Source organism: Prionailurus bengalensis, chromosome C1 (assembly GCF_016509475.1).
Source record: "Prionailurus bengalensis isolate Pbe53 chromosome C1, Fcat_Pben_1.1_paternal_pri, whole genome shotgun sequence".
Classification (NCBI taxonomy): domain Eukaryota; kingdom Metazoa; phylum Chordata; class Mammalia; order Carnivora; family Felidae; genus Prionailurus; species Prionailurus bengalensis.
Window position 1 is genome coordinate 155,550,581 of NC_057345.1, and position 13,860 is coordinate 155,564,440.

At 38.5% G+C, this 13,860-nt stretch overlaps 1 protein-coding gene across 2 annotated transcripts in view; it reads left to right on the forward strand.

Moving 5' to 3' along the window:
* CSRNP3 (cysteine and serine rich nuclear protein 3) overlaps positions 1–13,860 on the forward strand; it is a 219,686-nt gene that overhangs the window by 191,035 nt on the left and 14,791 nt on the right. For both annotated transcript variants that reach the window (XM_043576935.1, XM_043576936.1), the window contains one exon: positions 411–670. In XM_043576935.1, coding sequence (XP_043432870.1) covers positions 411–670 — 260 coding nt within the window. The remainder of the gene's footprint in view (positions 1–410; positions 671–13,860) is intronic.

A 13,860-nucleotide genomic window follows, 5' to 3' on the forward strand; every position in this document is an offset into this window, starting at 1 on the left:
CCAAGTGCCCTCAATATCAAAACAATATCCAAAATATAGGAGTTTGTAGTATGTCTTTTCTGATTATAGTATGATGCAACTCACGTGAAGAACCACAAAATCCAAACTTAAGATGCTAGGGGAAATAAATTAAATTCTGCCACTGACTCACAGACTATTGGCAACTTTCCTGAAAGTTTGCTTAGACTACCATTATAGAGGACTTAAAAGTCTACTCCACTATAGCTGGAGGAAAATTTAAGAAAGGAAATAGAAATCTGTGCCAGCTCTCAGATAGAACATTTTTAGTGTCTCCCAGCCAGAAAGGGTTGACAATAGATTCAATAGCATCAAATGGCATTTTTTAATTCTTCACCTCATCTGAAGACTGCTGCCCTAGGTGTTCACTGAACTGTTTCTTTCTCTTTCAGCTTCCTCCATCCTCAAAAGGGAGAAGCGGCTAAGGACAAAGAATGTGCATTTTAGCTGTGTCACCGTGTACTACTTCACCAGGAGGCAAGGCTTCACGAGCGTGCCCAGTCAAGGGGGTAGCACCCTGGGCATGTCCAGCCGCCATAACAGTGTGCGCCAGTACACTCTTGGTGAATTTGCAAGAGAACAGGAGAGGCTCCACCGGGAGATGTTGAGAGAACACCTCAGGGAGGAAAAACTGAACTCTTTGAAACTAAAGGTAAAAAAAATCATTAGGAACTCACTTTTTGCAAAACCTTATAACCTTACCTTGATTTGGTTGAATTAACCATTTTCATATTTATATTCATTGACCAAACTGGACATTTTACACAACAGACTGCCTGCTAAGGCTTTTTTTTTTTTCCTTTTATGCAAAAAACAGTAAAGTGTCTTCACTGCAAACAATGTGGAAAACTTACCTGACATCATTTATTTATTCATTCAATAAATATTTGTTATTGTGTGCTACTAGGTCATGCACCCTCTACTGGGGTTAGGGCCAAATGGTCTCAAAAATAGATGTGGTCCCTTATCTCCTGGAACTTCCATATTAATAGGAAAGAAAAACATCAATCATGTAAACAAAATAAACTCACAGCTTCATTAAAAGCTATAAAGGAGAGTTGCAAGGGGTCCTGAAAGTAGTAACAGGGAACTGATATGGTCCAGAGGTCAAGGAAGGTTTCTTCAAGGAAGTGACAACTGAACTGAAATCTGAACAGATAACTAGGCCAAAGCGTTGGCAAGAGTGGTCCAGGCAGCAGAAAGAGCCAGAACTGCCTTGTGCCAGAGGAAGCACAGTGAGCACACAAAGGCTAGTGTGGCTGGAGCAGAGACAAAAACAATAGATTATTCATGAAGTAGATTATACATGAAGAAGGCAGGACAGGGCTTTGTAGATCATGCTAAGGCATTTTTTTTTCTCTTCATACTGAGAACATCAAAAGTCATCCAAGAGTTTTAAGCGTGGGTCAGTGTACAGAGTGGTAGAATAATAAGATCTGGTTCGTGCTGTGATGCGAGTATAGTTTGGGGTTAAGGGTTGCCATGTTGGTAGGGGAACATACAGAGTTAGACCATTTAAGAGGCTATCACAGTAGTTCAGGAGAGATGTTGATAGATTAGCTAGACTGATGGTGGGAAAGATGAAGAGAAATGGATAGAGGGAGAAATTTGGGAAGTAAAATCAACAGTTCCTGATGACAGACTGGATTTGAAAGGAAAAGAGGGGTACAGTCAAGAATGATTCCTAAATGTCTGGCTTACAAAACTGAACAGGTTGTGGGTAATAGTACCTTTCTCTATGACGAGGCTATGGCAAGGAATCCGGGAAGAGGAGCAGGTTGGGGCTGGGATCAGAAGGGAAGAGGTAGATAATGAGATTATTTTGGGACATACTGATTTTTGAGAGGCTTTTGGGTCATTAAAGAGATGTCAAAGAGGTGTCCAGGCCACATTAGAGATGAAGTGGAGAGAAACATAGTTCAGAAACTGTCTTTCATCAACCAAGACAATCTTTAAATATGTGCTGATCCATCAGCCTATCAATATATAGGAAATGCTCTCTCATCATTATCTAATGACAAAGGAAATCTTTTTTAGGTAATCCAGGATACTTAACATAAAGAGCCTCTTGTTAAATAGCTGAAGACCATAAGCACACCTGCGTTACCTGTACCTTTAGCTTCCAGGCGCAGAGGTGTGCTGTGTGTTTTAAAATACCTTGTTTTTATGTATTCTGCAGTGTGTATATCTGCCTTGTTCCCAATTGTATAAGAAGGCAGTTGTTCAAATTAACCTAGACACAACCCTAGCCTAAAGTATGTCTCTATTTCCTTTGATGGTATTTTTGACAAGTTTCACTGAAAGTCCCTTAGGATCTTTTTTGGTAGCAATCTGCTATTATTGTTGTTTTTCATGATCGCTTTGCATATAGCTTAATTTAATAATAATTCTAAATTTTCCTCTGAAATCCACCCTCTGCCTTTCTAACCTACTGCAAACCAACTCTACACCCTCCTCAAAGAACAAAGTCATTCTCTAAACTCAAACAATACTAATGGCTGCCATTCATTAAGTGATTTTTATTTCCCAGGCATTCTATAAACATTATTTAATTTAATCTTAACAAAGACCAGCGGGATAGGTAAATTATGAGGCCATGTGTACTGAAGAAAAAGAAGCACGATGATGTTAAACACTGACTCACTCAATAGAAAATCAGTTATATTATCCTGTTACTTCCTATTCTAAAATTAATTGATCACCCCCTCTAGGCATTGGGAAAGACAATCTCTGTACCTATAGGGAGTCATACCTTTCTAGAGTTTGGTACTGTGTGAAGTGGTTTTTAACAGCTGGGCGACTATAATTCTGAGAACCAAAAGATTTATTATGGTGAACTTTGAGGCACATTATACCTGTGATGAATGTTAGGAAGAGCCACACACCCACAGGAACCTTCCATATAAGGCAGTAATTTATTCTGATATTATAATTTATATTCAGCTGCTTTTATGCTGTTTTCTTTACTAAGCTGAAGAAGAAAAGAAGAAGAAGAAGAAGAAAAAGCATCCCACTATTTATTCATTTTTTAATTTTTTTTTAAGTTTATTTATTTATTTTGAGAGAGAGACAGAGCAAGGGTGGGACCAAGAGAGAGAGTGAGAAAGAAAGAATCCTAAACAGGCTCCACACTGCCAGTGTAGAGCCCAGTGCAGGGCTTGAACCCACAAACCATGAGATCATGACCTGACCCAAAATCAAGAGTCAGGCACTTAACTGACTGAGCACCCAGGCACCCCCATATTTCTTTTTTATTGTTCTTAGTGTTGGAATTTGGAGAGGCAGTCATTCGAGTGGGTGTTATGGCAAGCCAAGGTTTGTCACTGGTAAGTGAAAACATGCAGATTTCCCTTTTGGTGAAGATATAAAAAGAAGATATTTGGATGTCATTGCTCCTTTCAGATGAATACCAAGCAAAAAGATAATGGGATTCTAAGGCGATCTCATCGTAGCTTCATTGTACTGAAAATATTTAGAAACTCAGAACCATATCACATGAACCTAATAAAAGACCATAGTAATGTGGACTAGTTTGCTAAAAAAAAAATCTGAGAAGACTGAATGGAGAAACAGTTGTATACTTTAATTATAATTCCTCTAGTATATTAAGTTTTATGATTTTTAAAATATCATCAACTATATTTACCTAAGGTTTCGCTATCCCAAATCTAAAATTAGCTATCCAAAAACATTAACTATCCAAAAATTTCACTTTGGTACTTGGAATTTCACTTCTAATGTAACATTTTGTCTTGAAATATTAATACCTCTAAGGTAAGTAACAAAATAAGTGTAGCTAAGTTGATTCCATTATTTTGGGGCAGCAGGAAGGTCCCTGGCACAGAGAAGGACTGAAAAAGGAAAGTAAGGATTGTTAAAGACAAACTTCAACTCTGGCTTTGCCTGGAGGTAGTTCTCTGTGAGGAGCAGCAAGCTGGCTATTGAGTGAAGACAGAAAAGGCCCATCTGACAAGATAAACATTTCCCAAGGTCCTCTCCATGGAGACCAGATAAAATACCACAGGAAACTCATTGGACCTGGAACTGGGTAGTATCCCTTTTCCTTATTTGAGAACCAACAGCCTAGAACAGTAATGAGAAGTTCTCCCTCCACTGTGCCTCATGTCTTTACAGGGTGTTTCTCTAGGTTCCAAACAGAGAACCCACTAATGCAATGACACCTCTTCCAATGGGGCCTTAATAGTGAAAGATCAGTAAACAGAAACACTCACTACATACTTCTTGATGTTCTCTTATAATAAATATTTTGGAAGCAGAATAAGAATAGGAATTTAGTTTTTCCTTGTAAAACTGATTCTTATTTAGTAATCCATCTCTTAATCAAATTATAAATTAGACACGTTGGGAAATAATATATGCAATTAGATTTGTAGAACACATCCAGTTCTGTTTGGGGGTTCAAGCGTCTTTTTTGGTGGTGGTGGTGGTGCTCAAAACATTGTCAAAAAACCATCAATACACAAAGCTGATTGAATAAAATGGTTGTTCCTAGAAGAAATAACTAGTTTGAGATTTCTGCATTGCAGAGAATAGTCCGTCTTCCCTGTCAAGCCCATTCAAACATGTCATACTCTTCACAGTAATCAAGGCAGTCACGTTAATACTGTACTCTTCCAAATTAAGTGCTTATATTTCATCATCTGCACCACATTGTTGAACAATTACATTAGCCTTTATTCCCATTTCACATGTATCTGTAAAATGCATTAGGCAGCCATTTATGTTTCAAAGAGCCTTGGCATTCCAATTGCCTCTGGGTTATATCTTACTGGATTCTACTACCTTGTTCTAGGAAATTTAATTTAGCTTTCACAGCTTTGACTGGCTTCTCTTTCTCAATGTTTTTCCAACCTTGTTCTTTTTCTCCTTTCTAAGATCAAAGGCCTATCGCCACTCTGGTACCATTTCCAGTTACTTCCAAGGGTTATATACTTTTCTCAATTTTTCAGTCATGTGTTCCTTGAGTAATGCTTGGTTGTATGCTCTCTTTCTTAAAAAAGAAAAACAAAGTTGCCAGTTGATAACTTCCTTTAATAATCAACCTTTTAAAACTATTTAAATTTTCTTCATCCCAAATCTCATATTTAAGGCTGTGCTTTATTCACTTAGTGACTTACCCATGCAACATAATTCTCCCCCCTTCACCTCCAGCCTTGTTCCTCATATCCCTTCAACAGTCTCATGATTTACTAACCTCTAGGTAAATATCCTACATGCTCTAGAAGATGTAAAGGATTGGGGGGTTGTAAGAAATGGTTGACATAGGCTATTATCTCAAGTCTATAGTTTCTAAATTTTTGGATATGTCTTTAACCACATCCTGGTTCTATAGTTCTCTATTAGATGAGTCAGGGTCTGCTGGCCATGGTATATTTTAACTCCATTTATCCTTATGGAACTTCACTGTTAGACTCCGTAGAACTTGCTCAAGAGCATACTTAGTGCCAGTGCTTCCAGAATGTATCCTTAAATGGAGCCCTGCTCCAACACCAAATGAAAAACTTTGATACCTGCCAAACACCTGTTGTGTCATGTGCACAACCTATTTTAACAAGTACAGAAAAAATATACCTAATCAAAGTGATGGAGACTGACAGACTGGGCTTCAGCTCTGGGCAAATGCAATACATTAAAGAGTATGTTCTTTTAAAATACTGCTGATATTTTAACTTTAATGGAACAATTAAGCATATGTAATCAAATCTTTATATTCTTCTTGTACAATACACATTGATCCTCTGGTTCAGGAGTAATCGATTTAACAGATTCTCCTTATCAAACTATGGAATGCATCCAGTGGTGCGCTAGAGCCACAAAAGTTGCTCACTGAGGTGTATTGTGCATATATCTTCCCAATAGTAGTTTAAAATCAGCCATGATGAGACTATTTACACCATGGGACTTGACAATCACAACATATTAGAACTTTTTTTTTCCCCAGAGACATCATTGTTAAATATCTACCAGCACACTGCTGGATTCATTTGGCTTAATAGCCACCACTAGAAGAAGCAATGTTGATCTAAACCAGAAAGGGGGATAATGGAACATATGAAAGTTTATGTGTCTTGTATGTTGATATTATCCTCCTTTCTGGTGATTTTTGTGGTGGTACATAAACCACAGACACATTGTGAATCCAGGTTGTTGAATTTCTTATAGGCTGAGACAATAATCAAATCTTCTTGGTTCTTTGAGGGCATAATTAAATTGGTTCCAATTTGCCACCTGCTGTTAGCAACTAATGAGCAGAAGAATTATACTATAGGATTTGACTGAATATCAAAATAACATGAATATTTCTCTTTAGTTTGCCAGAGAATTAGTGACTAGGTTGTCTACCCAACTCATACCGCAAAACCAAAAATTCTTTCTATCAAATATATGTCCAGTACAAAGCCACTTACTCCACATCTTTGGTGCCCAGAGCACACTGCTTTTTGAGATAACCAATTCTATTTATCCAGCTATAATTGTTAGAAAGTTCTTCTTTACATTGACCAGTATGCTCCCATCTAATTCTATCTTTTGACCCTAATTCTGCCCTCCAGGCACACAGAATAAATCCTGTCCCTGTTCTCTAAACTCCAAGTGTTTGAAAGCAGTAGTGATGAATATGCAAATGTCTGACAGTAGGCTATGTGGACTCCTTGTGTTTCAGTTCTATAGGATTAAACATCCTTAGTTCTTTCTACTAATCCTCCTAGGGCATGGATTTCAGACCTTTTATCAGCTCGGTTAAGTTCTCCTGGATATAATGCTGTTTGTTAATGTCTACCTCAAAATATGGTACTTGATCTGGACATTGTGCTTCAGATGGGATCTATCTGGTGTATAGGAATATGTTATAATATCCTCTCCCAAGTTAGGGATGCCCTATCCCTGAGAATACACTAAAAGATACAGTAGCTTTTTAGACCTTGATCAATTTGTTTGTTCATATTAAACTGATAGTAAATAAAAGAGCAACAAAAAGCAAGCAGACAAACAAAGCCCAGGTAAATCAATTCAGCTTCATCCTGTAAATCAAAACTTTATACATCTCCAGGGCAAGAATTCTCTTTAGTGCTGAACATGACCTGTGATCAATGAAGTTTGTTCTTTAATGTGAATAAACTTCATCTTGTCACACTCAAATGTGATAAGCCTACCCCTTAGTCTTCATTCAAGATATGACTTAATGGGAATGCAAGCTGGTGCAGCCACTCTGGAAAACAGTATGGAGGTTCCTCAAAAAACTAAAAATAGAACTACCCTACAACCCAGCAATTGCACTACTAGGCATCCAAAGGTGTGCTGTTTCAAAGGGACATACGCACCCCCCTGTTTATAGCAGCACTATCAACAATAGCCAAAGTATGGAAAGAGCCCAAATGCCCAACGATGGATGAGTGGATAAAGAAGATGTGGTATATATATACAATGGAGTATTACTTGGCAATCAAAAAGAATGAAATCTTGCCATTTGCAACTAGGTGGGTGGAACTGGAGGGTATCGTGCTAAGTGAAATTACCCAGAGAAAGACGAATATCATATGACTTCACTTGATGAACATAAGGGAAGGGAAACAAAAATAATATAAAAACAGGGAGGGGGACAAAGCATAAGAGACTCATAAATATGGAGAACAAACTGAGGGTTACGGGAGGAGTTGTGGGAGGCAGCGTACGCTAAATGGGTAAAGGGCATTAAGGAATCTACTCCTGAAGTCATTGTTTCACTATATGCTAACTAATTTGGATGTAAATTTTAAAAAATAAAAAATAAAATTTAAAAAAAGATATGACTTAAAAATTATATTTAACAAGACAAAGTCCAGTTTAGGGTATTCTCTCAGAGTAGTGATCCTCAAGAGGAAAGGAGGGAGTTTCCCCTTCATGCCACAATGACCTCCACCTGAAACTTGTTGGTATATGTGGCACATCCCTCATTCCCAGCCTCACTGGTGTCCAAAAGAGCTAAGCATCACTGTTATTAGAGACATTTCCAACTTCTCAGATAACTAAAAATTCATGTATCTAACCATTATTAATGAGTTCACCTCTTATTAATGAGTTCACATTTTGTCCTTCCATGTATAAAACATAAAAAACTTTGTCCAAGAAACCCAAAACGAGATCAGTGGTTTTCCAGCTGGATTCTATGGGGTCAGGACTCTGTATCTCACTCCAGCTTTCATCTATTTTATAGCTTCAGATTTTGAATGGAGTTTAATTTGACAAATGGACATTCTCTCGTTAGTGAACCCAAGCGATGACCCTGGTAGTCACTGCACTGCTCTCTTTCTTCAGATGTACAGAAACCATCTGTTTAAATAATCCTTTCTAGAATATTATCTAGAATTAGCTTTTTTTTTAACAATTCACTCCCATTTTGATCATCTTTTGTTTCCTTTCCCCATAGCTCTTCACACATATTAGACTGAGCAACCATAGCTTTAAGCTTTTTCATTTCTCCATAGCATGAATGGCCTGGACCTGGGCATGCTTACATAAAACAGCTGAGAACTATCTCACTGTCTCCCCTTCTTTATTTTATTTTATTTTATTTTATTTTATTTTATTTTAATTTTTTTTTTAATGTTTTTTTTTTTATTTACTTTTGGGACAGAGAGAGACAGAGCATGAACGGGGGAGGGGCAGAGAGAGAGGGAGACACAGAATCGGAAACAGGCTCCAGGCTCCGAGCCATCAGCCCAGAGCCCGACGCGGGGCTCGAACTCACGGACCGCGAGATCGTGACCTGGCTGAAGTCGGACGCTTAACCGACTGCGCCACCCAGGCACCCCTATTTTATTTTATTTTAGAGAGAGGGAGAAAGCATGAGCAGAGGAGAAGGGCAGAGGAAGAGAGAGAATCTTAAGCAGGTTCCATTCTCAGCAGAGAGCCCTATGTGGGGCTCGGTCCCACAACCCTGGGATCATGACCTGAGCTGAAAACCAAGATTCAGACACTCAACCAACTGAGCCACCCAGGAGCCCCCCATCTCTTTTTTATATGTTAAATCCTTGCTAACATATCTGATCTCCCTTCTGGTTTGAAGGTTTTCTCCTTGATAGAGACTATGGAATCAGAATAGGAGCTAAATAATTCTTCTTTGTGCCTTTGTATCTACCCTTCCTTTTCATTTGTCTATCATTTCCTCCTCCCTGCTACTTCTGTAACTTGCACATGTATTTTGTTGCCCTTCCCACACTATCTTATTTATTGCATGATCATCTCTCCACCAGGCTGGAAGCTCTAGATGGCAGAACTCTCATACATCTGTAAATCCTGACACCTAGTACAATGGCTGGCAGTGTAGCATAATGATTAAGCATTCATTCATTCATTCATTCAAAAATATTTCTTTATCAATTACCGTGGAACTGCAGTTAACAAAGTGCTTGGGGTACAGTGGTGAACAAGACAGACTTGGTCTCTCTTCTCATTGTGTGCACATTGTGATGGGGGAGATACACATGAAACTAATCACCAAAAATAATATATTAATACAAAATTGGGCAGCATACTATGCTGATTAAATTCAGGCCAGAGTTAATGAATTAAAAGTCAGCTGAGATAATCAAGACTGATATGTTAGCTGCTTCTGCTGGCATTTCCATTAGAAAGTCTACCACTAAGGGGCAGGGGCTGGTTAGCTCAGTTGGTTAAGCATCTGACTCGGTTTGGGCTCAGGTCATGATCTCACATTTCATGAGTTCAAGCCCTGTGTCAGGCTCTGTGCTGGCAGTGTGGAGCCTGCTTGGGATTCTCCCTCTCCCCCTCTCTCTTTCCCTCTCCTGCTTGCTCTGTCTCTCTCGAAATGAATAAATAAACTTGAAAAAAGAAAAGAAAGTTCACCACCACATGCTCACAAAATAGGTACCCAAAAGAAATGCCATAGTTTCAGCTTGTTTCCTGTTTTCTTCTTTTCTGAGCTCTTATTCTCTGTGTCTGAATCATATTTTTCATTGCTGAATGAGCTAAATCTAAGGAAGCTTGTACTGCTCTTTCGTCTGCTATGCCACAGCACTGAGGTCGGCTCTTGGAACGTGGCTGCAACCATATCTTTTTTTCCCTTCTGTATAAGATTTCACTATTCCTCGAAGAATGTTTACTCTAAACTGTCTTGAAAGCCTGGCTTTTCCTTTGAGGTCAAATAGACCTGAGTTTGATTCTCAATACAATCACTAATAAGCTAGACTCTGTCAAATTATCTTCTCAAGGCTTCAGCTTTCTCAACTATTAAAAAAATACTTCATAAAATTGTTGTAAAAATTAGGTGAGATAATCTATATAAAGTATGGAGCCCAATGACTGGTTTTCATTATATGGTTGTGTTGGTCATACTCAACATCATTATCATCACTATAATAGGCAGTAATCAGTGTTTACGGAATTGAATTTTTTTCACCTTATTTCTTTCCACTGTCATTTTTACATGTGTTAATAACTTTGTAATAACTCTTTCTTACTAAAAGTACCTTTTAACTGCTAAAAGGAAGTGTTTTCATTTTTGTGGGGTTTTGTTTTGTTTTTAGCATTTTGGTCAATCCACATTTTCAGTACTATTTCCCTCTCCATATTCACTTTGCGTTGAATTAGTTTTTTCAGGAACTTAATCCACCCAAAATTTCATCTCACTGGAATTTATGGTGGAATTCATTCACTACATGACATGACAAAAAAAAAAAAGGTAGGGAATTGAATGCTGACTTTCACTTGAGCCCCCCTTTTCCTGTACTTGACCTAAAGCAGTCTGAGAATCATTCTACTGATTCTGACAGTTATGTATCCCATCCTGTATGTGTATTTAGATGGCCAAGGGTTTTACTCTACTGGGCTTTGGGAACTATTTGTTCATATTTATCAGTACAAATCAGACAGCTTTGTAAAATTGATATGTTTAAATTCTGTCTCTTTAAAGAAAGTTATAGTCCTTACAACTGTAGAATGAGTCTGGACAAGTTACATGGTGACTCAAGATTTAAGTCTCATTTTAATTATCCTTCTTGGAACAAAGCAAGCAAACACACACTCACACACCCAAGCCCTTGGCCTTGAGATTCTTCTAATATCATACAAAGAAATGCACACAAATGTAGGATAAATCTAAAATAAGATAAAGATCATTTAATCAAATCATGAGTTAAGTCTTACTTATCACCTCTAAAGTGACAAAACCAGGAGAATACAGGAGCTATTCTCTAGATGCCTACAGTTTATTTACTTTTTTTCTTTGCTTATGGACCAAGACAGGAAGTGATCCTGTACAAATTCGCTCATCTGGATAATTTGCAGGCCAATAAAAGGACCGTGCTCTGTCCCATCTCACACCTTTGAAGCTATTGTTGTTCAATAGTTTCAATGAACAATGCCGTTCAACCAGCATTAACTGATATTTCCATCATATCCCATAATTACCATTTCTTTTTCATTATGGGAACATTTCAAATGTACTCTCAGCAACTTTCAAGTGTGTAGCACAGTTTTGTGAGCCACAGTCATCATGCTGTACATTATATCTCCAGAACTTATTCGGGTTTTTTTAAGTTTATTTATTCATTTTGAGAGAGAGAGAGAGTGAGTGAGCAAGCACGAGTGGGGGAGGGACAGAGAGAGAGGAAGAGAGAGAATCCCAAGCAGGCTCTGTGCTGTTCACATGCGCCCAACATGGGGCCCAACCTCACTAACCATGACATCATGCCCTGAGCTGAAATCAAGAGTCAGTCACTTAACTGTTGAGCCACCCTAGTGCCACTGTAATATATGAATTTTAAAGAGCATTTAAACTCAGTAGGTTTGGCCTGGGTTTTAAAGGAGCAAATGAATAAGAGTGCAAGAGGGGCTGGGGAAGCAGAGTATCTCTCAATGACTACATACCACACCAGAAACTGTGAGGAAGGGGAGAGAAGGCAACTGACTAGGATGAACTTGAGTATTTCCAATCTTCATTAGAAATGGCAGAGGGGCGCCTGGGTGGCGCAGTCGGTTAAGCGTCCGACTTCAGCCAGGTCACGATCTCGCGGTCCGTGAGTTTGAGCCCCGCGTCGGGCTCTGGGCTGATGGCTCAGAGCCTGGAGCCTGTTTCCGATTCTGTGTCTCCCTCTCTCTCTGCCCCTCCCCCGTTCATGCTCTGTCTCTCTCTGTCCCAAAAATAAATAAACGTTGAAAAAAAAAATTAAAAAAAAAAAAGAAATGGCAGAGATGGGCACCTGGCTGGCTCGGTTAAGCATCCAAGTTTGGCCCAGGTCATGATCTTACAGTTTGTGAGTTCGAGCCCCACGTTGGGCTCTGTGCTGACAGCTCAGAACCTGGAGCCTGCTTCAGATTCTGTGTCTCCCTCTCTCTCTGCCCGTCCCCCACTCACACTCTGTCTCTCTTCCTCTCTCTCTCAAAAATAAATAAACATTAAAAATTTTGAAAAGAAATGGCAGAGATGATAGTGGGGAGGTGAGGAGAAAACCTTGCCAGATCACTTCAACATTAAAATGATATTTTGAGGGACGCCTGGGTGGCTCAGTCAGTTAAACGTCCGGCTTTGACTCAGGTCATGATCTCACGGTCCTTGAGTTCGAGCCCGGCGTCCAGCTCTGTGCTGACAGCTCGGAGCCTGGACCCTGCTTCAGATTCTGTGTCTCCCTCTCTCTCTGCCCCTCCCCCGCTCATACTTTGTCTTTCTCTCTCTTAAAAGTAAATAAACATTAAGAAAAAAATTTTTAATAAAAAAAATGATATTTTGAAATCTGGATTAGGGCCCCTGTGGGTTCCTCAACAAAAGTGAAAACAGTATGTAGCTCTATGTGAAGAGGTTTTAGATTCTTAATTGAATTTTTATCTTGAAATGAAATTCTTCATTGTAGTTTAAATATATAGGAATAAGAGACACAGATCATATTTCTAAGAGCACTTCTATTTGGAGTAATCATCATCTATAGTTTGATTTTTAAAAATTTTTAGATTCCAACTGGTAATTCATGTTCCCTGAACAGTTTTCATTGATATGTTAGCAGCCATTTATATTTTTAAAAAATCAAACTCTGTTGATATAAAATGAAAGTGTTTTCATTATTTTTTGATGTTAACCACTTACACAAGGGAGCATAATTTAAGAACACAGAGATTAAATAGGAAGGAAATATTAAATGAGTCACATTAACCAAGTCCTGGGTGTTCTCCATGGGCTGTGGAGTCAAATCTTGATAAGTTTCACATAGGCCAAGAATTAGTGAAAACAAATCTAAATGACACAAAGGTGACAAGATGGGAAAAGTAATGCCTCCTGTTTGTTAATACAGCTTTGCCTAACACACAAGATTGAGTATGTGCTAGGTAATTACGCATTTGAATCTCCCAGAAAATCAGATCTTCACAGAAGAAAGCTGTTTCTGTTAGCAAATAAGAATTAACAAAAATGATAATAGCAATCAATCAGAGTAGCATCCTAGTACAGGACATTACAGAAACATGGAAACAGCTTAACCAAGACATACATAAAGAAATGCCAACAAAGGAAATGCATTGCAGATCACACTGAGAAACAAAACCCAATAAAGGGGGAGGCCCATCTTTGCAAGAACACAGATTTAAGCTCTGAATTATTCAGAAAAATATAATTAGTGGCTTTTGAAAACACAGTTTAGAGACCCACTGTAATAGACTTTAATACATACTTGCTACTGGGGTGTTTCCTCTTCTTGAGGGCAAAGACCAGTCTTCTACCTGTTTTAGAGTAACTTGTTCTACAAATGTTGTGCAAGACGAGCAGACATTTTTAATAAATCTTAACTTGATGAATGAGGCATGTCTTGCAATACGAATAGTACGTGACGCTGAACA